Consider the following 26655-nt stretch of genomic DNA (forward strand, 5'->3'; position numbering starts at 1 on the left):
AATAGAGAATTCCATGATGACCTCAGGAATTGTGTACTCTTTCAGCTGAAGAGACACTGAGCAACTTTTCATGTGCAGCTTTATAAAAGCTTTTACTCATGTGAACACAAGGACAAACTGATAATGCTAACTAGCCCTTAGTTATTTAGGTACATAGTGATGCCAGATGGGAGGAGTTTTATGCATCCTTGAACATTTAGCGATTGCTGAGCTGTCGTCTACACAGTCTATTCAGTGCATTTCTGAAGGGCAAAAAATGTCTTCTCTACCCATTAAATATGTCCTTGTTCACTGTACATAAAAGAACTGATTCTCTTGTTACATAACATCTCTTCTGACTGCCTTGTTTTTCCCTTCCTTTAAAAAAAAAAAAAAACCATGAAAAAAAATGCATTAATTTTTTCTACGAGTAACAAGAAGCAAACCAAAGGGATAAATATGCTCACCTGAATAGCTGCCTGTTCCAGGTCAGTGGCATTACCATACAGAACAAGGTGCACATGCATGAGGACTGGCTGGAAAACTGGGTCCCTAAACTGTGTGCTGCATGTGTTTTTCTTATCAGACAGGGCATCTACCTAGTGAAGAATTAATTTAGAAAAAAATTCATCTCCTTATTCATTTCAAGACCCAGTGCTAGCCAAGGGAAGATGGCTTAATACATAAATCTTAAATTGGATGTTAGTTATTAAAGCTATGACAGCTATGATTCAGATGCAACGCAACAAAATCTGCCTCTGCCAAAGCTGGAGGAAATGTCCATGCTCACAAGGACAGATTGACTTTCCTCAGCTAGAGAGGTTTTGTTTCTCCACTAGTCCTGCACACAGCAATTGGATGCTTAGCTCAGCCCTGACTCAGGTGAAGTGCAGAATTTCAGCAGGAGCTTCCTTTTCTAGTAAGGAGCAGCTTCAGTAGGATGAGAGAGGAAATAACTGCTTGGAGCCAAGCCAAACCTAAGAGGGCTGAGACCAGCATGGAGTCCAGGGGAGTGCCCTGATCCAGCTAACAGAAATCCTGTACTGCTGTCACACTACTGCAACCCTGCAAGGAGGCCATCATCTCTTCCAGCTCTGGGGTTCAAACTCAGTTATGCCAAAACTGCACTTTAGTCCTTCCCTGATGCTCCTGGGGATGACTGCTAAAATTCTCAAGACGGATGGTGTCATGTCGAGGAAATGTCTTCCAGCAAATCATGGGGTTTAATTCATCTGAATTCTGAATAATCACTCAGAGTACTTTCTTTCAAAAGCAATATTTATTTTTTTTTTCATTGAGATAAGACACATTATGTACTACATACGGTAAAAAATACTGCTAGGAAAGCTGCATTTAACTGAGATAACAAATATATATATATATACATATATATATATATATATATATATATATATATATATTGCACTTGAGAGGGTAGGCTCTAACCCAGAAGAATACAGTAAATAAGAAGCCAGTGAGTGGTTTGAAATTAGAAATCTTGCCGAATTTCCTTTGAAAATGTGTTTAGTCTGCAGGTGTGTGTTCCAATTCCACCAACAGAAATTATCCAGATTAAGTTTTTTTTAACACCTTTGCTTTTTAAGTTAAAATAAAACGTAAACAACACAAAAGTTATTACAAAATAATGTTATGGAAAAAGAACTCTGCAATTTCTGCTAATAAATAAAAATGAAAAGTTTTGCTGGTATTTGATTTCACCAATACCATTGCAGCTCAGGGCTCAGTTTTTGGGGAGTTTTTCTTAGTTCAAATATCCTTGACTGTCCTGCCCTGGCTGGGAGCATGCAGCCTGCATGGCAGACAGCAGCATGAAGCAGTGAATGGTTCCATTCTCTACTAAGTGTCCCAGAAGTAACACTTTATATTTGTGACAAGTTCAGCCTATATATAAGAAAGTACACCAAACATCAGCAATAGAGTAATACTTACTATACCCATTTCTTTTTACTTTACAGCTGAATTTTTCTGCTGGACTCTGGCATCCACTCCTGACTGTATGCAATTCAGGTAGTTAAACTATTAGCTGTTCAGTATTTAAAATGAGTATGCACACCACCTTTTCCTTGTGAATCTTGCTTATGTGCCTAAATCAGATTTCTGATCTTTCTACATAGTCAAAAGAAAACCAGGAGGTCTTGGGGGCAAAGGCACACTTTGGAAGAGCCTCTCTCCAAATTGCCTGTAGCAGCAACTCAGACTCCCAGACAAGGCTGGATCTCCCAAACTGGGAGGTGTAAATACCCCTCCCAACACAAGGCTGCTGGGGTGGATACTGAGGGAGCAGACAGAAGTGGGGGGAAGATGCCACGTGCAGTGGATTCCTGCTGCACCATTTCCTCTGGGTGGTGGGAATTAAAAGATAATTCAAAGCACAAAACCATAAAAAACTGATGTTTCTCAAAGCCAGTGCTAACCATGAGGCCAGAGTGCTTAGGCATAATTTGGGCCTAAATCACTTAGGATTATACACTGGAGTGCACTGTCTCAAAAACAATTAGTACTGCTAAAGTCTTGCACACAATTTTCATCCAAAAGAAGCTAAAAATAATATAAGTGCTGGGTCAATCTTGTTATTAAAATAGAGACAGAAAAAAAATGAAGTCATCTTTAAGAAGTCCAGCAGTCCTGAACTACAAAATGAAGCTGGCAATCTTTTGTTACAGTGCTATTCTTTTAATGTGAACTGCATTAAAAATGATGAATCACTTCCCAAGTCAGCATTCAGGAGCATTTTTAAATAGACATTTTGGAGCCAGAGAGGAAAAATGAATATAAATAATAAACCCCACACACTTTTTGAATCTCAGAGGTTAAAGTACAGGAACAAAAGTAACATTTCTAAGGGATGATTCATTAACGTTTTGCTAAAATTATAAAAGAGCACTTAAAAAATACTTGAGCTGATAAAAAGAGCAAGTCAGAACATAATGGCACTTTTGTAACAAAACTATATTGCTAAAACATACTGGCTTGAAGGCCCTCAATATTGTATTATAGCACATGGCTATATATATAATTATATATAAACACACTATTGTCAACCTACCTCACTCTTTCAGGGAGACGAAAACACAAGATACAACACAAACAAGATTAATCAATGTCTGCTATTAAATATAAAACCTCAGCCATTTAACATGCTGCACCATTCCCTATGTTACATTCATGATCAAAACTCCAATTCTCTGTCAGAATCTGCCTGTATTTTACACTTTTGGAGCAGCATTTAAAAATCTTTAAAGCTATTTTGGAAGGAATTTTTTTTTCCTTTTTCAGCTAGAGCACTTTCATAATATTTTAAAAGGCATAGAAAGCTATTCTGTAGCTTTTAAAGTGCTTGGTGTTTTTCCATGATATTTTTCTGAAGTTAATAAATGATGCACATTTTCCATGACACACAGACATTGCTTAATGAGTTAATATGCTTCAGCAAAACAGAGTCAAATGAAATTCACTGTCAACAGCTTAACCATGGTAATACAGAGCTGAAATGAGACAGCTAACCTCAGATAACTAAGATTAATGCATATATGACAAAGTTATAATAATCCATATTTAAAACAAAAAACCCACCAAGCCCCAAACCAAACAGTAATAATTAAATCTCAAGCACATTTTTGTTTCTCAGTAATGCAACTGTAAAACAAATCAATATTTTCAACAAACAAGTGCCTTATCTTCATTGCCTGCACAGGGAACCTGGCACTCCCCAAACAGCAGCGAGGATACCAAGGGGGATGCTGTCTCTCCCTGTTCATGCAGAGGAAGCTCCTCCTGGGCAACTGTGGGGAGCTCTGGGCAAGGGGCAGGAGTCCAGTCTAGGTAATTAGAGACCAGAATCAGCCCCAACCAACAGGGATTTGGATGGGGAGCTGGCAGGAGCCCCCTCTTCCAGAAGTGCCTGGGCTATGGCTCCCATAGAGTTACCATGGCAAAAGTTTAAGCCCCCGCACTCATTGACCATCACCGGTATCCCAGCTTATGCAACACATCTACTCATTTTAGCATTCAATTTGCTCAAGAAAAACCAATAATATTTTACTTTACTAATGAGTTATTTCATGTAGTGATGGGTTTTTCTCCTTGTATCTCACTCTGTTGACATGGAATGCTGGGAAGTTCCCTCTCAGAGCAGGACAAACCATTTTACACTCATATAGGCTCAAATTCTCTCTTCATTTATACCCACTGAACCCTACTGACTGTTAGGAGGGCTGAAAACGTAGAAATGGCAGCAGAATTTAGGTACAGGAATTGGTGAGTGAAAAACACAACACTATTTCATTGCCAGCTATGAAAAATACCTACACAACTGCTGTTACACTGCAGTGGGCACTGTGCCCAAAGCTCACTCTAAGTGAGCTCTGAAAAATCTCAGTCCTCAGGATCTAGCTACAGATAACCATAATCCCATATTCTTGGATGCTGATACATAAAACTACGATATACCTGTTTAGCTGCCAGGGCACTAATCAGCATAGCTATGCTGAGCAATCATTTTTGCTTATTGCAAAGGCAGGCTAGTAGCAAAATTCAAATTATTAATAAGTAAAGGTCCTCAGAAAAATTCTGCTTAAGAGTAAACATCCAGTAAGCTGAAATTAGTGGATCTTGATTTTTTAAAATTTTCTTTTCTTCCCTTTCTCTGTTTCTTTCTTTCTTCTTTCTTTTTTCCTATCTCTTTTTTATCGGGGTGGTCTTGAACTGCAGACACAATCACAACGCTCATGGTGATCTAGCTGTATATCTATTAAGGCCATGTTATTCCTGGTTCTTCCTTTTCTCCTGGGATGCCCAGCCTCAGGGATGAATTTCAGCACCTGAGAGGATAAACAGAAATGCATTGATTAGAAAAAACTATTACTGATAAGGTGTTGGGGTCCTGAGGGCACCAACAGCCCTTAATGGCCCTGACCAGCATTAATTTGAACACATTTTTGGTTTAATTCCAGGTTGTTTTTTTCTATTCTGTGACATCCTGCTGTACTGTTTGTCCTGGAGCCTTGACAGATTGGATTATTTCCTACATCAGGTGTCCTTATATCATGCAGTTCCCTAACCATGTCCAGAGTTGTTCCTTTGCATGTGAATTATCAAGTATGTTTCTTTTGGCTTGTCTTTGCAGTACCATAAACATTTGAACTATTCTGTCCCTTCTCTCACTTGTATAATATTTCTGCTCTAAAGAACATGGAACACTTTTAAATGAAAATGAAATTTGTGAAGTATATATCGGTAGAACTGGTCCAAAAAAGAAAAGCCTGTGGTAGGCAGAAGGAGATGAACGGAGTTTGTGCAAAACACGTGCCAGATCCCATTTAGCTTCTCTGGAATATCTCTTTTGTTGGATTATCTTTAAGATCTCTGCCCCAATAAAAATAATTTAAGAATTTACCATGAGTAATGTAAAACAAACAAAAACAACAACAAAAAATATTTCTCAGGAAAGTATATATCATACAAGAGGCTTCTGAAAAAAATTTATTTAGGCAGGATAACCCTGAGACTCCTGAGGGTTATAGGTTATAAAGAAGATGAAAAAGAGGCAATGAACACAAGTTGCAATGAGATTGGACTAGATGACTCTCAGAGCTGCCTTACACCCTATTTTTTTATATGAATCTGTGATTTCCTGAAAATGGTCTTACAGTATGTGGAAAACAGCCATAGCATTGCATCCTATCTAATCTGTGAAAGTTTAAGTACATAAACCATGGTCTGGAAAAAGCTGAGGAGGATGGTAGTTTACAAGCCCACCTTTGGACACTGAGTTGCTGTTTCAGAGCTCATCCCCTACCAGTCTGGTGGTGCCAGTTGAGGAGAAGAAATCCTGGTTTATGCCATTATTTTACTGTTGATGGGCATACGGTAGTTTAACAAAAGAGAGATTAATTTCTAATTTCTGTCCTGAAACTCAAATACTAGTTTGAATTAGGTGCAACTAATGAGTTAAGACTAAGAACACTTTAACTCTTCTATAGCATTTTTCTCCCCAAACATCACAGCACATCTCACACAATGATAAACATCATTGTCAAACTTCTGTAAATGGAGAATCTGAAACTGCTTTGCTCAAGGCTCTGAAACACATCAGTAGAAAAACTACCGGTGACATTACATGGTCCTTTTCCTTTTGAAATAATCTAATTACTGTTGAGGAGCAGGACATGGAGAAAGCAAGGGTGCAGCTCCACAGCTGGAGAGAGGCAGGTGGGCAGGTTCTCTGCAGCCTCAGGCACTTGAGTGCAGAAACCATGCTAGAGTTAACACATCTCACCTCTTGGTGGGCTGTTGGGCCTCATGCTACCTTGGCCAAGTGACTTCTAGATCAGCTTAGCTTGCTTTGTGTTGCTTGTTCAAAAGATGGAGAGAAGTCTGTCTTGTCTATGACCTTCCAAAATTGCTAGTCAAGTGGGATGTGAAACCAAACCACCTTTAGTGTATCATCCATAAAAACACTCACGCTTCTGCCTTGAGTAACAGGCCCTCTAACAGATCATAATGTTAATCAGTTAATAATTCTTTTTTTTTTACAAAGTACTTTCTGTACTTTGACATTGCAGCACCATACTAGAATCTGGATAAGTCTCAGGAAGAAGAGGGGCTGACTACCAGATCAACAAAATTAGCAATGTCAACAGAATTAGGAAGCTAAAAAAAGGAAGACTGAGTGACATGCCAAAATTTAGTTATGGATTAAGTTTAACAGTTCATTCTCTGCCATTAATGCATGGAGGGTAGGAAGGCCATGGGACACAACAAAAGTGATAAACACTGAACAGTCTACTATTTTGTGGTAAAATTTGTTTAACTTTGTAATACTGAGAAGAAGGACTGTGCCTAAGAAAGGTATAGACATGTTGCTTTAACATGTTGGGAAGTAATTTTCTCTTTTCCTTGTTAAAAATGCAGAGAGATTTTGTATTTTTTTTAAAGCTACCAAATTTCAAGTATTGACTGCCTCAATACAAGCAAGAAATGAAAAGATGGACACCAGGACAATTCACTGTACCACATTGTCATCAAAACCACAGAGAACAGAACTCAGTCAGGTTGTTGTGATTATTACAGAGCTTAAAATAAGCTGCATGTTCAAAGATCCCTTTTCAAGAAAGCATACTTTTAAAATCAAGTACAACTGCTGACGATGAAGTCATGCTAAAATTCTTTATTTAAAGAAGCCTTTCATCAAAATCTAACAATTTCATGTGATTGACACTACAAGATCATGGGTAGGAAGATCTGCTTTTCTCAACTGAGAGTAAATGAAAGCATGCAAGGGGATGAGAGTGAAGATGTGGGCTGATTTAGGCTAACAGACCTTCTGACAGCTTGGGGATCTGTGTTTCATATTAAGAAACATGAGCAGAGTATATGGGCTTTGCTGATAAGAGTAGAAGCACAAATTGGAAGGCACTTCCCCAGACAAGACAGGAAAGCAATGTTTGAACACAGCTGAAATGGGACTGCTTTAATAGCTGATCACAGAACGATGTTCAAAGCTCTACGTCTAGCTTCCATCTAATAGTTTAAGTTTCACCCAAGCAGAAGGGAACCAAAAAGAATCAGAAACTAAGGTAATTTCTGGTGACCACAGTAGTTGAAAGAAAAACCTTTATTCTGAAAATTAACAGCTGTTTATCTACCACATGATCAAGTCCTTAAAGGTGAAAATAGTTCAAAGAAATTTTTTTCAGGAACCTTTATTGCTCCTTTTTTGATGGATCAGTAGGTTTAAGAAAGTATGGACGTGAGGAAGTTCTGGAATGCTCAAAAGGTTTGTTTTGTGTGGGTGAAAAAGAATAACCTTGTAGTTTTCAAATTAAATGAGCAATTTCTGTCACTTAATCAAAATATGGTGCCTCAGCTGCTTAGATCAGTGCCTCACAAAGAGTATATAACTACACCCTTATCCCCCTCATCAAACACCAAGTTTATTATGCAATTAAAAAAAAAAACAAGCAAAGGACTTAGCTTCTGAGCTGGATTTGGTGTTTATAGGTAATAAAAAGAAAGGCTATGAGGGCCTTGCAACATTTCTTGTGCATGCTGGATGGTATTTTACTTTGTAGCCTGCCTAAGCATCTGAGAGGTTTCAAGGTGAGGTGACTGTGGCCACTGCAGAATTCTCCTTCAGGGGCAGTGGAGAAGGAAATATAAAGAAAATGCACATTTGTTTCCCTGCCAGGAATCTTCCTCATTAACTGTGCATTGAATTTGGATTCCAGCCTCTGAAGGAGTCTTTAAATGAGAGAGCAAATCCATCACAAAAAACAGTATCTGAAAGCCAAATTCATTAAAAACTCAATCTGGAATTAGGCCACCTCATCACCTGGACAGCCCTCCATGGAACCAAGGGGTTTCCAGCCTGTTTGAGGACACCAGGAAATGGCTGCCTTTCCAGAAGGTGAATGTTACAAAGTTTGGGTCTTGCTTTGGAGGCAGCAGGGTGCTCTCCAGTGGCTTGTGGAGCACAGGAGGTGAGGGCTGATGGCCCAGCAGCCCCTGTAACCTCAGCAGACCTGTAAGAGTACTTTTCTACTTATCATCTCTTACTTTATTTATTAGGAACAATAAGTTCTTGATTGACTTCTTGGCCAGAAGTTGAAACACCAAGAGAAATCCAAAGCCTTCTCAAAAATCAGCTCTTTTAAAAATTTTCTGATTAGTTTAAAGAAGACCATAGGCTTAAGACTATGGCTTACCAAATACCTGGTAAGCTTCATATTCCAGTGACAGGGGATGGAGAGCAACTCTGGTTGCTACTTTAGATAGTGAAATTTGTACTTCACAGAACTTATTTTTAGATGAGCAGGATATTAGATAATGTTGCCTAGCAGGATTTTAAAATATAATCATTCTAGCATGCAAAACAAATTATATCTGTCTGAGATTCATGAATGAGGAAGCATCAAAAGTGCAAAACATTCAACATAGATCCAAGTTCTGATATGGATGAAAAATCTTACTCTGCAATTTTTGGAATTTATCTAATCCAAAGGTCACATACAGTTTAGCTGTTCTCAGAGCATAAGAAACAAAGAATTATGGGAATGTGGTTCACAATTTAGCATAAGGACCTTTATTGTAGTTAGGAACATAGCCGAAATAATGACACAAACCCAAAGCTATATTCTTTTTTACCAGACATAATTACAGGATACCAGGAACAAGAAAAAAAGAGTTCACTTGCTGATCAGTGGTAGCATTCAGTCTAAGGGATTATTAAATGTAAATGGGATTATTTGTTCTATTTTTGTCTTTGGATGAACAAGAAACACTTGGTTTTAACACAGCAAACATAGGGAAAAAAAATGGCTTAAAACTCAGGCATCTGAAGTAGTCACTAAAGCTATGAAGCTTTCCCATACAGGTCATCAACAAGACCCTCAGGTTTGGTAATCTCGTCATGAACTGTGGCTCCAGTTATTGCTTTTTCAACGGCCAGACACAGATGTTCTCCCTTCCCAAATTGCTTTTCTGCCCAGACTTGTATCACAGGATGTCTCACTTGCTTAACTTCCAGATATCAACCCAAGAACTTTCATTTTCATCTAGTAAATAATGAACTTTTCTCTCTCACTGCACTTCTGTCCTCTCTCTGCTTATCCTGTGACACAGCAGTCATTTCTGACTCATTCTGTTTCCTTGCATTTGTATTCCAAATAAATTCCATTGCTGCTTCTTGTATAATACTTCTATGCATTAACTCCTTTGCCAGGTTAATTCTGTACCTTTATTACCACAACAACCTTTCACCTGCTTTATACATGTACTATCCTCTTGAGGACATACAACAATCAGACCATACTCCTTTCACACTGGTTTGATGATGTTTGCTTTTTTTAACCCCTTAGTAAATTTTCTTTTGATGTATCGACAGCATTTGTATAATTTTTTTCCAGTTATCTAATGTTTCCCTGTGTAAAAACAGGGGAGGAACTACTGTGAACTCTTTTCAATTCCTCCTTATGGTTTGCTTCTCGTATCTTTGAAAAAAAAAACAAACCACATGGAATTTTTTTGTTTGATTTTAGTTATATTTCTTAACTTTGCTGAAAGAATTCCTCTGTCTTGCTGTAGACCAATGTCAGCTCTTTATTTTCTCCTCTGCTCTCCTTTTCTCCCCAGTATTATTCGTTACTGTCTAATTTTCCCTTTACAATGTTTGGTGAGTTAAAGCTGTTTTAAAGCCCCAGTATCCTGTGCAAAGACTTAGCATTGTATAGGTTCTCAGAGTTGCCTGCTACCTCTCAGGACAGAAAGTTATTGTGAAGTAGCCACCTTATCACTAATTTAAACCTTGTTGAGAGTTACTTGTATGTCCTATAAAGTCACCATATAAGCTCTAGTCAATATGAAACTTGAATGGAGGCATAGCACTTCAAAAAGGGGAGGATGAAAGGTGTGTGGGGGGAAAGAAGCACCATATAGACATTGAGAAATGCATCAGTCTTTACAGGGGAGATAACTAAGTAGGTAAAAGATGCAACCAGCTTTCACCACTTTTCTTCTTATGTGCCTTTTAGCTGTGTTGTTCAGCACTGTGTTTGTGGAGGTTTATACACTCTGACAAATTCTGGTTGCTACCTTAAGAGCATTTATTCCTCATGGAAACTCATTTCACATCTCATCAGTTAGAGCAATGAGATGGGGAAACTGATTTCTTGTTTTTCTGAGTTGTGTGCATGCTGGGTGAATGGCACAGCTGCAGCCTGAGCTGAACTGAGCTCTAGCCTAAGTTCTCCCACACCTCCACTCCTCTGGGCTGGGTGATCTCCAGGTTTAGAGACACCCTCCTCCCCCTGCTCTTTCAAGAGCAGCTCCAAGCTTTTCCAAAAACATGCACTGCAATGGGAAAAACACTGTCACTTCAACTCCCCTTTAGCATGTTAGGCAGCAGTAGACATGAGCATTTGATTAAGGTGTGCTGCATCCATTTCTGTGTATTGCTCAGCCTTTCCCTGTGACATAATTCAGTATCACTTCGGATAGACTGTGCCTGAGAGACGTTTTGAGACACTGCCAGCATGTGGCCTGTTTGATTTGCAGGGTTCGTGACACTATGTGGTAAGTCATGAGTATTTGTCTATCAGCCCTGTCTCAAGCAAACTCAGAAATCCATGGAAAAACCACAGAGCACGACAAGACTCCTGCAAACAAACCCGTAAAACTATCTGTTTATTCAAGTTATGAATCCATGTACTTCTGGAAACTGCTGAGTATTTTGGTAAAGCTATGGCCAACTGCCAGATTACAAAAAAGACCTAAGATCTCATTATTAGTACTTCCCAGGGCATTAAAGATACCCCTTACTGTGGCATTCTCATTTTCTCATTTTCCCTGCTTTTGCATTACTTCTTACAATTGGACGTGATAGGAAAGAGCTGTTCAGTCTGTTCAGGGAACTGGAGCAGCACTCAGAGCTTGGGGAAATTAAAGGCTACACGTGACAGCTATTAGTCCTGTGATACTAGGAGGGAGCGCTGGGTGATGAGTACAGTGTGAGGCTTTGAATAGGAACTAAGGGGAAACTAAAAGCCATTAAGAGCATAAGGAGAAGATAACCTTGAAATGTCTCTGTATGAGAAGCCTCTCTCTCAACAAATGCTCTGAGTATCAGTGTCTCCACAGCTGCCGTCGTGCAGCTACTCTGGCACTGCAAGGCACTGTCTACAGAGCCAACAAGGAGCCTATCACTTCTGGAAAATTTTCCTGCCTGGAAGGAAGGAAAATTTCCTTCTGGAAAATTTTCTTTCTCACCCAGAAATACTGGCTATCTCAGAAATCCCAGACAACATTTAAATTATTTCCAGTTATCTTTTTACTGTTGAGGCCAAGCATATCCATGTACCAGAGAAGCAGCTCAGGTGGGTTCAGGAGCTCAGGAGATGAAGCTCCATGATAGCAGGTGGGTAAAATCAACTTGGCAAGAGAAGCCATCTGAGGTCTGCAGGATGCAGTTTCAGCTGTGACTAACATCTTTGCTCCACTGAGTTATACTTCTCTCTGATGCCTTTTGCAAGCAAATCAAAGTAATTGAGATTTGTATTTGAATCTGGCCTACATTATTCTGCAGCACAAGGCAGAGATATTTAACTAAATTAACAGTGCTTAGGATTCATAAAATGTGAGGTTCAGTCTCTTCTTATGCAATAAATGCTTTTTGGTTAAGGTTAGGGGGTTTCAAATTGGCTTTGAAAAAGATGGTATGTTGAGAAGCCCTACTCCTGTACCTTTATTGCCAAGCATTTGAATAAAACTAGAGTTAAGTGTTGAAGGAGAATGAAGAATAAAACTGATTATCTGTGTGTGCTAATAATAACACTAAAGTGGCAAACATTTTGGACTAAATTAATGGACACATCTTTTGTATGTCATATGTGATTTTATCTACATTAATTCCATTCATATTAATGGGAGCCACTTGGCTAAATTTCTATGCTGTTAATTCATCCCTGAGTGATTGAGTTTAAATTTAAACTCATAAAAGCTATTTAATGTTAAAACTGAAAGTCTGTCTTGAATTCATACAAATTTCAGAGAATAAAGCTGTACTGAAATTATTTAGCAGTGTTGTATTAGCGTGAACATCAAAGTTCCTGAATATAGTGATTAATTTGGGGTGGTCATAGGTAGTGGTATCCTGGTTCTGACCAATACCTGGTTAGTGTGATTTTTCTGGTGTCCTAGTACTACATGCTTCCAAACAGCTGATAAAAAGTAAGTCCTTGATAACATGTTCATCAATCAGAATATTTTCCTAGCTATTGTCAATAGTTGTCATAGGTTCTGATACAGATGTTATCCAGGATCCTTTAGTTTATATTTTACTTACAGATCCTTCCAAGCCCTTCTGAATTATGCAGCACTCATATGTGAATGTTGAAATTTCATACAGATTTACTATGCAAAAAATTTTAATTCCTTTTTATAATTTCAAATTAATTCCCTTTCAAACTCTCTCTTGTTCTTTCCTTAAGGAAAAGATTATTTACCTAATCTTCCTTTAGTTACAAGTCACCGTTTTCTAACTTTCACTGTGCTGTCTCTTATTCTCATTTTTTTCTAAAGGAAATTATACAGAACTTTTGAGTCACTTTCCTTTCACATGTTTTTGATGTGTAACTTCTCCTGTATCTCTGTTGATATTCGTGTTCTACTTCTATATATGTTCTCTGCTCCTGTCTTTCTAAGAACCAATGGCCAAAACCCAATATAACCCAACAATTTATCTAGGCCATAATATTTGCTGTTCTATTAAGTGTTCTCCTCTATTCCTGCTGAAGACTGTAATTTGTTTTCTTCCTATCATCACTGCACTAAATAACTGTTTTCCTGAAACTCTTCATGGTGATTCAGTACTCAACATGAGTACTTCCAACCCTTGTTTCTCCCTCCTCATTTCACACACCTATATGAATAAATAGTTGAGATTACTCATCTTGCTGCTTTTCTAAATGCATTTATAATATTTACACAAGCCTTCTGAAATCCCTGTCTTTGCTGTTAAAATATGTTAACCTGTGCCAGTTGTTCTTTTTACCATCTCTCCATTCACCTCCTCCAGGCTGATCATACATTAAATAACAATCCATGTGATGAAGGAACCCACAGATAGCCTCTTCCTATGCAGAAAACTTCTCATCTCTTCCACCTTTTTGCTCTTTATCTCTTAACCAGCTTCAATCCTTGTCTCATCTTCTCTGGTTGACTGTTCACTCTCTGAAGAAGGTGACAGGTCTTTTAGCATTCTTGTACAATGTTGTGGTGCTGTATAAATATTTATTCATATGTAAGGCATTCCAAGTTGATTTTATCAGCTCACAGTCATCTAGGTGTTTTATACCTATTAATTTTTTTCCAATTAACTTTTCTACCACTGAGATAAGGCTTTCTGCTCTGTAATTACCAGGGTCATTCTCTGCCTCTTGTTTAAAATTAGATGAAATATTAACTATTCTCTAGTCCTCGCTGATGTGGAGTATGCTGCATTCTGCAGTTAATTGTGGAAAAAAAAATCTCCTACCTTGGAAAACAGTAAACACATAGCTCACACTGAGGCAAGGGTCTGGCCTTCAAGGGCCTTCTGCTGTTGCAGACTTACAGCCTTCCAAGTTAATGCCTTCCTGATATAAGCTCACATCACATCCAGATCCAGTCCATGAAATTCATTTCCACTTGAGACTTAAGCCTAGTGGTAAATAGCTCTTATAAGAGATGTGTGTCAGAAATTATGTTAGTATGGCATGCAGCTACCTACTTTCAAACAACTGAAAGGATAATACCAAGTAATCTTCCTAGATATGCTCAGTGAACACTGTTCATGACTGCTCTGAAAATACTGATTTAGTGGCAAGAATAAAAAATGCTCTTTTCTTGATTATTTCCTCTCTAATGTGTTGTGAAGGGATTGAAATAAATATAATGAATTTTGTTCTTATGGAAAAAGTTTGCATTCCTAAAAAATTGCTGAATACTAAAAAAGCTGCAACTGAAATATTCACCTGCTTCCTACAAGTAATAAATCTCAAAGGGAAGAGAGTTTACAGGTGACTTAATTATCATTTCCAAGCATGGTCATAAGTTTAAAAGAGGAAGTGCAGTCAAAAATCTCAAGGAACACAATTCTCTGTGTTACAGAGAAGAATATTTCTGGTGGTATCTACATTCATATTTTATCAGTTTTCTGCTAGGAAAAACCAGTCCAACATAATTCTTATTCTTGCAACAAAATTCAATATGATGCTGTGGTAGCATCCACACAGAAAGGTGGCAAAAGTTATCTCTAACTTTTTCTAATTAACTTATCCATCACTACATATTAACACCCCTTTCACATATAGAACCCTTCACTCTGCTCTTTTACCATTTCCAAATCCAAATTGTTGGGCAATGTTATGGCATTAAAGACATTAATATTAAACTTCTTTAAAATCAGGCCTTTCTGCAGGATGGCTACATGGGTGTGTGTCTTTCTGAAGTGGAATGTGTGAATGCCAATCCACAAGGAACCAAACTGGTATCTAGCACAGACAGAAAGACCAATACCATTATCTAAGTCTAGGCTCCATTCCAAGGCCATCTGAACCTGCCCAGAAGTATGAGCTGATCCTTCACCACAGGAAGAGTGACTCTAGGGGACATTCACTTAAACACTATGAAATGATAGCATCTTTGCTTGTGACACTTCACTGCAGGTAGTGATTTTTGCTCATCGATTTCCAAACTGCAGATCCAACATGATAAACAATATAAGCATGATAATATTATAATGATAACATAACACACTATAGCATAATGATAATATAAAATGATATAGTGTGATCAATATAACATGACAATCAATACAAGCAGCAAATATGACTCTGAGAAAAGCCTTCAGGACCCAGATAGGCAGTAAATGCTCAAAAGAAGTATTATATAAAAGAAAAAGAGCAAAAATACCTCATGATACTTTTTCACTGTTTTCCCTGACATGCACGTGCAGGATTTCCAGTTTGAAGTCCCACAGCCACAGTTTCCCCCACAGCGCTGGACAAGGAGGCAGCGGGGGAAGAAAACCACATTTGTCAGCTTGAGTTCCTCCCTTAAGTTGACAGAGTAGTTTCTTGGAGTGCAGCTGTAACGTTTCACATCATCATTCAACCTGTCCAGGTCAACTGAAATGCAAAAGAAGTTTCATTAGTAAGGTTTCAATGGGACATTACTCTGGTTTATACCACTGACCAGGCAGTCAATAGCACAAAGTGACGTGACACTGCTTGAAAAATATTTGAAGTATAGTAGTGATTTCTGAAGAAATAAACATAAACCCAGCAAGTTTAAATCATTACAAAGGGCCATCCAGGCTCTCAGACTGCTCCCACTGACTCCCATAGCAGAGCTCACACTGACTATAAAGCTGAAAGGAAGGCTTGCAGTAAAATACTGACCTGAATGCTGAAAACATTTTATTTCCTTTGTCATTGATCTATGGCATCCTTGGGTAAGAGATTCCTACTCTGCTACTCTCTTCCCTTCTCTGCATTTCCTTGGCTTACTTAGATGCTCAGCTCTTTGTTGTTATGGCACAACTCTTTTTGCCTAACTGCAGGCATACAAAAGGCAAATGCTTTAAACAAGGCTCTTCCTGAGGTCAGTAGAGAAACATCCTTGCAGAATGATTGATCCCTTACTTGCAAGGGCATTTGGGCAGATGGCATAATTTGCTTTCTCAAGTTCCCTGTCTCTATTGTTTATGGACATAGTCTAAATAACTCTCATTCAGATGGAGAAATCAATCTAAGCTATATTACTTTAAGCTAGTAAATGCTACTGTAATAGGCATACATATAAATATAATTAAAACTAGTGAGCTTCATTGAATGCCAGTATTTGGTTGCTGTTTAAATACCTGAGATGTCTGTGAGATGTATCATGGAAACAAGTAGTAAAGCTGACCATAAAAATAACTTACAGACTATCAAGTGTGAGCTTAAGTGCTGTTTCTAACTTTAGCTTGTAAATCTAAACCAGAACAAAACGCTTCTTCTATAAATACATTTACCACAATTGTAACACAGATAAAATTAATAAAATTAATGAGTTTTGTTTCTATAGAAGTTTTCTATTTTATTCCCTCCCCCTCCTTCTGCCTTCTTCTTTTCCTTAGGGTTCTATACACCAACTAAGTGTTCATAAGGTCAGTAATTCATTCAGGAGTGGAGGACATGTGATCCTGGAGTTACCACAACAAACAATATTTGCTGGTAGAAACATCAACAGGAAAACAGGAACAGCTCAAATGAGAACTGAGATAATAGTGTACTATTTTTAACATATCAGATTTTAATGGTCATGTTTAATAGCTCAATACCACCTTCTGAGTGCACCTATGCTTGTGCTTTACCACAAACCCTCCAGCAAAGACTCAGTCTTTGTCAGCAACTCATAGTAAATTGTGGAAAAAGCTGTGATTTGTAAATATCATGTACCTTTACATTCTGGACTGGAGCTATTCACGAGGCAGATATGCAAGAGGCAAGGGTACGTAAATGTCATGAGTGCTATTATAGAAAATCATAGCAGCTTCACTTTTCTGGCAAGGTGTTATCTCAGTCAATGGGAATTTAGCAGATAAATTGCAATTTTATAGCAATTGTGATACATCTCACCATGAAATCTCAGTGGCTCTCTCCAGAGAGCTAGCATCTCTCCAAAAGAGGTATAGATCATCCTCCTGATATTAGCACAAAATCAATACAGCTGCTGCTATACTCATGCACTGGGAGAAAAATACACTCGGAATGTCCACAGCCAGGTCTTAGAAGTCCAGAGAATATTGATTTCTTTGTTTTAACAGATGATATTCTCTTCTCAGCTGTCATGCTCCAAAGCCACCCCTTCTCATTGCAAGCTCTCAGGATAATTCTTCTTGTGGGGAAGTGTTTCCCACTCCTCTATATGTTCTCATCAGGACCTTTGCCATCATCTTTGCTTAATGATAAAAAAAAAAAAGATGTTATCTGGCTACTATACATTTCAATCAATTGATGTGAAGGAAAAAATTAACCAATGGAAGAAGAGGACGTCAATATTCTGCTTTCATGATTAATGAAGTTTCTTGAGGGCAAATCCTGAATCATCCTCACTCTGGCACTGCAGCAATCAAAGGCAATGGCTGTGGATGTGAGCAGGAGCCTGATATAGGCTCCTAAAGGGACAGGCTGGCTGTGGACTAGTATGGCATTTGCTGATGTTGCATCGCTGCACAGTTAGGATAAAATGTTCAGAGGCTCATTTCAGCCCTAGTTCAGCTGATGCAACATAGGAGAAAAGGCTTCCAGTAACAAACTGGTCATTAAAGAGGGCTCAGACCCAGGTCACAAGAACTGACATCTGTGTGCAGGAGATGTCTGTGGGACTGAACAAAATCTGCTCTATCACAGATGAAATTTTCCCACAGGCTCAACAGTCCTCCTTCCTGCATTGAGCTGATACTTATTATCGTGGCTCTATTATCAGCAGAGAAATGAGTCTGCAACAAGACATGCAGAGAGGGAAAGCACCAGAATTTAAAGGACCAGGGTGTGGGGCCTTTCCTGCAGAAAACATATTATATCCATCACAGTGATACACATATTAGCTGCAGTACTTAAGCTGCTTGATTTAAATGGTAAGGGGTGACCTGGCAAAGGTCTTTAACTGGAGGGAAGGCTTTGCTCACTAGCCTTCAGAAGTCCAGTTTTATGACTTTCAGAAGTCTTTGCAGGGTTTCTTAGGGTATAGCTGAGTCCGTACTCAAAATATAGGAGGGAATATCCAGATAATTAGGATAATTTTTTTCTCTATGCAGGATGAAGGAATCAGCTGTCTTCAATGAGGGCTCAAAATTATATCTGGATACATGCTTTAGGAATTCTGGAACTAGCCAGCAGCAAAACACACTTTATTTAGTGTATTTTTCTATGATTAATCACATATATTTGAAAAACCTATGGAAAAATTTCAGAATGGAAACTTGCATGCATTCTACTTGGTATGCTGAAAGCATTTTGATCCTGACTTATTGGCACTTTTTGGGACCCCAAATCCCAGAGTTATCAGTTAAAATGTGAATTTTCTGCCCTTTGCCATCTCAGGTATCAGTCCAGGTTCAAATGGAAACATGCAATAGCAGAAAGGTCTTATTTTAGTGCTACTGAAATAATGAAAATGAATAACTTCAAGCAGAGATGACTAAAAAACGGGTTTAAGAGATAAAAAGCCATTCTTCATAAAAAATAATCTGGAGGCAAACACCTTCACTCTTTTTGACTTTGCTCTACAGAAATTCAGTCTCACTGGGATGAAGTGAGCATGCAACGTCTCCTTTGAACAGCATACACTGTAGCATCACACTGACACCCAAGAACAGCACCCACTACCTAATTATCTTTAGACCATAGTTTGAAGCCCCTTAAAAAAAAGAACATATTTTTCTCTGAACAACTCTCTCTGCTGAGAGATTAGATATGCATTTTTACCTGTTTTGGGATTGTGTTACTGTCTGGACCCATCCATTTCCTCATCCATATAACAATGAGATTTTACAGTACAGTCAGTTTCATGCATCACCTCACTGCTGTGACTAAAATGTAACTAAGCCTTGGTGTGATTGGTGTGAAATCCTGCAGCTTTACTTATCAAGGACCGAAACCACTGGTGTCCTTAATTTAAAACTAGAACTAAAAGGTTCTGTAGACTGGATGCAAATAACTTCAAAGCATTACAGAATGTCTTCATCAGAGATTCAACTTAAAGGCAAGTCAGACATAAAAAGGTGCACTAGAGCATTAAGCTGGATACTCAGGGTACAGTGTTTACCCTCTTTTCCACCTTAAGTCCTATGCTTTAGTCCATTCCCATTTCACATAGGACTATTGCATGTGCTTACCTTGGAACATTGATCTTAATCAGAGGTAAGCACTGAAATCGGGGACTGCAGCTAATACCATAATATCATGTTCAGAACAGACAGCCTTAAAGACTGGAGAGAAAACCTGTGCTGGTAGTCTTTGAATAATTGTAAGAAGACATGCAGTCTTTTAGGGTTTCTTTTAACACTTCCTCTGTTCCAAATTCATACCTGGCCCTACCATTGTCACATCTGAACATTTTTCACTTTTTTTTTCATGCATCATCCACAGACCAGAGCTTAGGTGTACAACCTGGAAGTCACTTTGCCACAGTATTCCTGCACCACATGTGAAGGCCATCAACAAGCAAGGCAAGAAGAACTCAGGCCAGTGAAGACCAGTCAGTCTAACCTTAGCCCATGGCAAAATGAAGGAGTAAATCCCTCTGGAAACAATGTCCAGGTACATGAAAGACAAGAAGGTGACGGGGGAGAGCTAGAGTAGAATGACCAAGGGCAAACAGTGATGGACCAACCTGAGAGTCTGCTATGATGAGACAACTGTCAAATTGGATGAGGTGAAAGAAGCAGACACCTGCTGATTTTTGACAGTGATCCATAGCATCCTTGCAGCAAAAATTCTGAAATATAATGGGATAGGTGGATTGCAAATTCAGTAGATAGGCAGAAGGTCCAAGGGACTTGAGCAAAATGCTCAGCAATTCTAAATACAACTGGTGGCTAGTTACTAACAGTGTTCCCCATGGTGTAATGCTGGGGTAAATACTACAGAAGATATTCACTACTGATCAGAACAATGGAATAATGTGAATTTTCAGCAAGTCTGTCAGTGACATGATGCTAGGGAAATCTGACCATGTGTTTTCAGGACTGCTTTTCAGAAGGACATCAACAGGCTGGGGCAATGTGCTGGCAAGAACCTTATATAAGTGATGGCAAGTGGAAATTTCGGCACCTGACATGGAATAACCTCATGGATCAGTCCAGACTGGAGACAGGCTAGATAAGCAGAAGCTTTGCAGGAAAAGCCTGGCCATTCTGGTAGACAGCAGGTCGAACACGAGTCAGCTGTTTGCCTTGCAGTAACAGAGGCTGCGCACTGAGCTGCACTATGAACGATGTGGCAGCAGGTTTAGAGACATTAACACAGCACTTCATTCAGCTCCCATGAACCTGTGTCTGCAGTATGATGTCCCATTTTGAGTCCCCATCATCAGAAGAGAAAGATAAATGAACCAGGAGTTCAGTGAAGGGTGATGATGATGGTTAAGGTTCTGGTCCAGAACCGCTACAGAGAGGCTGAGGGAACCAGATTTGTCTAGTCTAGAAAGAAGACTAAAGGACTCTCTAATAATGTTCTCCAAGTATCTACAAGGGGATACAGAGAGGGTGGAGCTAGTCTTATCTTAAATGTGCACAGTGAAAATACAAGGGGCAAAAATCACAGGTTGCAGCAAGGGACATTTCAGCAATTTCTAAAGAAAATCTAATCATTTTAGGGGTGGTCAAACAGTGGGACAAGTTATCCAACAGCTTGTGGAATGGCTCTAGTTGGAACCCAGTTTGTTCTAGTTGGACCAGTCTGTTCCTGAGGGACTGCAGTTTGTGGGGGGGACAGATGTTGGCTGGGTTCCTGAAGGATTCTCTTCCATGAGAGGGACCTGACATTGGAGTGGGGAAAAGCTGTGAGGAGTCCTCCACAATGAGGAGGAAGAAGCAGCAGCAACAATGTGTGGTGAACTGACTGTAAACCCCATTCCCTGTTCCCCTTGTGCAGCTGTGGAGGTAGAGAACTTGGAAGTGAAGCAATTTGGACCTGGGAAGAAGAGAATAGTGGGGGGGAAATCTGGTTTTCTCTTTGCCCAGTTTTGATTTCATTAATGAGAAATTAGATGGATTTTTTTCCCTGAATGAAGTTAGCTTTGTGAGTGAATCCTCCCTACCCTTGTCTTGATTAATGAGCTTTTTGCTGGATTTTCTACCCCTGCGTCCCACAGGGTGGGGTGTGTGTGCTAGTGAGCTGAAGCCTGGTTGCTAGCAGCTGTGCCTAAACTGCAACAGGTATTGAGATCACTACCCATATGGAGAGAGAAGATTTAAAAATCTGATTTTGGTCTGTTATGAAGGTGATGAAGATGTGTGCAGATAGATTTCAGCATGACACTCAGAATGAGATTATGTTGATGACAGGCCATGTAAAGAATCATGTGAGAGATTATAGAGCTTAGATCCTCAAAGATGTTAAAAAACCTAACTCTCACTGAAGGAACTTGCCCACATTATACAGGGAACAGACAATGACCACCCTCCCCTGGATGCCAACCATAAATCTACATCTCCTTGGTCCTCCTGCAAATCAGTGACACTTCTGCTAAAATTTCTAACTCTTCTGCTCTTTTTGGCAGCTGAAGAGATGTATTCATAAAAGGTGCCTGCACGTGTCAGTTTGCCCCTGTTCATATTTTGTGCATCACCAAGGGACACAACTGCAATGTGGTTGGTGTATTGTATGTCAAATGGGATCTAGAGCTTAGTTCTACTCTGAGCCTCACCTCTTTTCATGTGTGGCTTACAGTTTATAACAAGGATTGCTGTGTTGCTATTTTAATTTTGACTCTTGGCTAGAAAAAAATTCCTCTTACAGAGCATGGAATTTCTCAGAGACCTATGAATGTATGGAACCCTTTTCCCAGTAGTTGTGCTCTACCAGCATAAAGGTGTGTGTCAGGGCTTTGTCAGATAGAGGTACTGTACAGGCAGTCAAAGACATCCCAAACAGTGCTGGAATTAACTGAACTTGGTTGAACTTGAGTTGGAAAATGCAGTACCATACAGCCACATATTACAAAGCACCTAAATGACACTGATGAAATTATTCTTCTCTGCACTGAATGCTTTTAGCCTTCAGTACATATGGTTGATGGTTTTCACTGTTCCACTACACATGCTTAATGATACCACAATAAGCACTCTGTTAAATATACCTGAAAACTCTGGGAGCTGTCCAAGTCTTTCTCGGGGGAGCTGAGCAGAAGATGCCTCAATCTGGATTTACTACAGAACTACAATGCCAAGACAAACCTTCTCAGTACAGCTGGTATTATTTTAGAGCAAAGAGAGACCAGAATTTCAGCAGGTTTATAACTATCTGCATGAAGGTTCACAATATATAGGCCTATTACAGACTGACAAACCAATTATCAGCTGTGGTATGGGTCAAGTAGCAAAAGCAGGACAAACTATCAGTGTCATAAATGGACATAGCATCATTGAAATCAATGGAATAGAACAGCCTATTCCAGTGATGAAAAATATGCTGCAAAAAGGTTTTAATAAGGAAAGCTTTCACTGCAGTGACTGACATTATTATCACATAAAGCATGAGGGAGAATCTCATCAGTCACAGAGAGGGAAATGTATGGGTCTAGATCTGAATTAGATGGTGAATGAATGAGTGTGGTTTGCATGCAACAGGTAACTTGCTTCTCAACTGAAGAAGAGTGGAAGAAATATTCTGCTTTTTAAGCACAGGAATGCTTTAAATTAGAAGCTAGTTGAGAAGGTATTCCATCAACTTGTAATATTCACATTTGTTGTGAATGAGTGAGCATTCAGCATTTGTGATGCCTGCACTCCTTGTCTGGTGCAATGACATATCCTGGCAGCCATCACAGAACCTTTAAAGGAAGAGTACATGAATATTCACAGTAATTTATTTGCCACTGTTTGCAAGCCCCTGAAAAATTACATTCCCAAGTTAAAATTGTAATTTTTTTCTTGACCACTGTAAAAAGTGATAAATAAAAAAACACTGTTAAGGACATGACAAAACTTTCCTGATCTCTTTGGATATGGGCAGCAGAAACATTCCATGGAGACTTGCAGGCCCATGTCACTACTCCCCTTCTACAGAGCAAGGTGGCTATGCCAGCAAGTATTTTATTATTTAACTTGTAAAGCTGTCATTGCAGGCAGATGTTATTGCAAGAATGTCCCACCTGGTTAATTTCTTCTGATAGCCAAAGGCTTTTTGCATACTATTTCCAAAATAAACAAAAAGAAGCTCAGAGGCATGTGTAGTCTTGTTAATTACCATAATGTATCTATCTACATGTGTTCCTGCTTCCTAGGTTTATTTGTGAAAAAGTACTCAATTTCTGTTTAAAGATGACCTCTTTCATCTAGTGGATGTACCGTCCCCTAGACATTTGGATCTACTTCTATGATGAGAAACAGTGGACTTTTTCTTTATACTTTCTCTGTTCATTTGCACAAAAGCCATTTCACAGGCAGAGGTCATTTTTAAATTATGAAGCCTTTTTCAGTGGGTTGTAAAACTTCAGAGTGACTAGAAAAAGATAAATGCATATGAGCGTGTGGGAAAAGTTAAATAATGTTTAATTGATAGTTGGAACTGTTTACAGCAGTATCTCTAAGGAGCTCTTCTAATATTATCAAACAGACACATTAATGCTTTCAAAAATTTAAATTGTAGGATGAAGATGTTATCTCCAAACAATTCTGATTCCTCCTTACGACTCTAAAATAACAGAAAACTATTTGTTTATAAGTTAAATCTAGCTGAATACTATGGATGTTGGTTTTTTTTTTATATCTACCTGTGTTCTTCCTTACTAGGAACAGTATAAAGTAATCCAATAGTCAGTGATATTCTTTCAGCAATGCTTCATATTTTCAGTAGGCAAATTACTGTGACATTGAGGCCAACTACAACATATTGTAGCAATGCAAAAGAAAGTATTTTAAAGGATATACTTTATTTGGTATCATCTGCTTTGGTTTTTCCTGAGTAGGACAGGCTTAAGGCTGAATACTTGTACTTTCAGTTTCTAAAATGCCAAAAAGGCTAGCATATTTTTTAAGCATATTTACAACTGCTGCAAAGGTTATTTGAAACATCTGCTTGTCATATTTTGATGGAGGTGGTGTACAACTTGTAGAAAGGCCTCACATTTGAAAATGTGAATGCATTTCTTTCCTGTCCTTTTCTGCCAGTCTGGGTATCACTGCAATTCTGCAGCTAACTTCAACTGGAACTTCATGTGGTGAAAAGTGAGTCACGCTTGATGCCAATAATTCACTTCAATAGTGTAAATAGAAAAAAAATTCATTTAACTCAGTAGAGTTACCTCAGTGTTGTAGAGGTGTGAGATCAGATTTTGTAGATGGAATTGGGTTATCATACTTATGGATTTAATCAACATACTCTTCCTCTTTAAGGTTATTGCAGGAGTTATTCATGAAGGGACTGATGTATATATGTGTATATTGAGTATGTTGATGTGGATTAATATATGACATGAGGGAGTAATGAAGACTGAGCCAGAGTCTTCTTTGAAAGGACAAGAGGTGCTTGACACAAATTGCAACATAAGAAACCCTATTTAAATGTAAAAAACCCCAACTTTATTTTCTCTTTGCTTGGAGAGTGGCAAGACACAGGTTGTCCAGAGAGGCTGGACTCCATCATTGGAGATATTCAAAACCTGACTGGACATGGTCTCAAGCAACCTACTATTGTAACTCTGCCTTGAGTAGAGGAGATGGAGTAGATAGCTCCTGAGCTGCCTTTCCACTTAATCTCTTCTGTAGTTCTGAGTTTCAGCTATACTAAAATACTTCTTAGTTCCTTGTCACAAATCTTTATCTTCATAGATTATTGATTGCCAAATGAAGAAATATTTAAATTAATATTTAACTATCCTTTCAGTGAAGATATATCTTCTGATATCTGATCTAAACCTCTCCTGGTGCAACTTGAGACCATTTCCTCTTTTTCTTCTGCTTGTTACTTAGAGAGAATGTATGTGACTATGTTACTTAGTGAGAAGTAATGAGAACATCCCACACAACCCCACTACAACCTCATTTCAGGGAGTTGTGGACAGTGATGAGATCTCCCCTCAGCCTCGTCTTCTGCAAACTAAACTACCCCAGTTCTCTCAGACACTCCTTATAGGACTTGTTCTCCAGACCCTTATCCAGTTTTATTGCCCTTCTCTGGACTTGCTCCAGCAGCAAGGTGTGGTCTCACCAGTGTCAAGAACATGTGGATGATCATTTCCCTTCTCCTGCTGGCCACACTATTCCTGATACAAGCCAGGATGCTCTTGGTCTTCTGGACCACCTGGGCACACCGTTGCCTCATATTCATTTGACTGTTGCTCAAGACCCCCAAGTCCTTTTCCTCTGAGCAGCTTTCCAGCCGCTCTTCCTCTAGCCTGCAGTGTTCCTTGGGATTGTTGTGACCCAAATGCAGGACCTGGACTTGGCCTTGTTGAACCTTATACAACTGGCTTTGAGCCAGCAATCCATCCTGTCTCGGTCCCTCTGCAAAGACCTTCTTACCCTCAAGCAGATCAACACTGCTGCCCGATTTAATGTTGTCTGAAAACTTACTGAGGGTGAATTTGATCCTCTCGTCCAGATCATTGTTATCAGAATTGGTATTCAGCAACACTGTCTCTTAAGCTCAATTTTGTGGCACAGTTTGGTACAGGCAGAGTTGGATAGGAGGGAAATAATTAGTGATTCATTTATACCAGTTATATGGCATGTTCTGAAAATACTGTGAAAGATAGGCAGAGATTACATCAAATTGTTCTTATCTGCCTCAGGGATGTTCTAACTAAGGATAAAAAAATAAACCCCAATCTGAAAGCAGAAACAGATAGATATCTGAAATAAATGATGATATAATCTATTGCTCTCTTTGCTGCAAGGTTATCCCAGTGCCTATAAACATTCCTCAGAGATTCACACTATCTGTACTTAAAATCCACCAAGCATTCAAAATTTAAGGACTTCTTAAATCTATTCCCTACTCCTGACATCATCCAAGAACAAGCTTTTAATCTTGCCAGAAGTTTATGACTAAACGAAATTTCTTAACTAAATTTTTTTTAGGATTTTATTGTGGTGAGGTATTTTTGTCCAGAGGGCTGCTAACAGTCAAAGAATTTGGCCTCTACTTTGAAGACAAAAGAAAAACTGAGATAATTTTTTTTCTCATTCCTCTAACCAAAACAATGGAAGAGCCTATAAAAATAAAATGTTAAAATAATAAGTGGAAAACTCTTTGTTTTTACAATGTTTGGTTACAAAAGAAGCTGCATCACATTTATACTAAATAGAGAAACCTTTATGTACCTGAATTTTCCAAGTACAATCATATCATATTCATACTACCAGAATATGTGATGAGCAACAATAAAGCATCAAATGCTATTTTATAT

The 26655-nt window shown here is 38.8% G+C and overlaps 1 protein-coding gene across 3 annotated transcripts in view; it reads right to left on the reverse strand.

The window, feature by feature from the left end:
• Positions 1 to 1239: 1239 nt before the first annotated feature.
• Positions 1240 to 26655, reverse strand: part of PDGFD (platelet derived growth factor D) — a 135103-nt gene continuing 109687 nt past the window's right edge. For all 3 annotated transcript variants that reach the window (XM_071734561.1, XM_071734571.1, XM_071734551.1), the window contains 2 exons: positions 15448 to 15662; positions 1240 to 4820 (listed from right to left, as the gene is read on the reverse strand). In XM_071734561.1, coding sequence (XP_071590662.1) covers positions 4686 to 4820; positions 15448 to 15662 — 350 coding nt within the window. In that variant the 3' untranslated portion in view covers positions 1240 to 4685. The remainder of the gene's footprint in view (positions 4821 to 15447; positions 15663 to 26655) is intronic.

Source organism: Heliangelus exortis, chromosome 1, assembly GCF_036169615.1.
Source record: "Heliangelus exortis chromosome 1, bHelExo1.hap1, whole genome shotgun sequence".
Classification (NCBI taxonomy): domain Eukaryota; kingdom Metazoa; phylum Chordata; class Aves; order Apodiformes; family Trochilidae; genus Heliangelus; species Heliangelus exortis.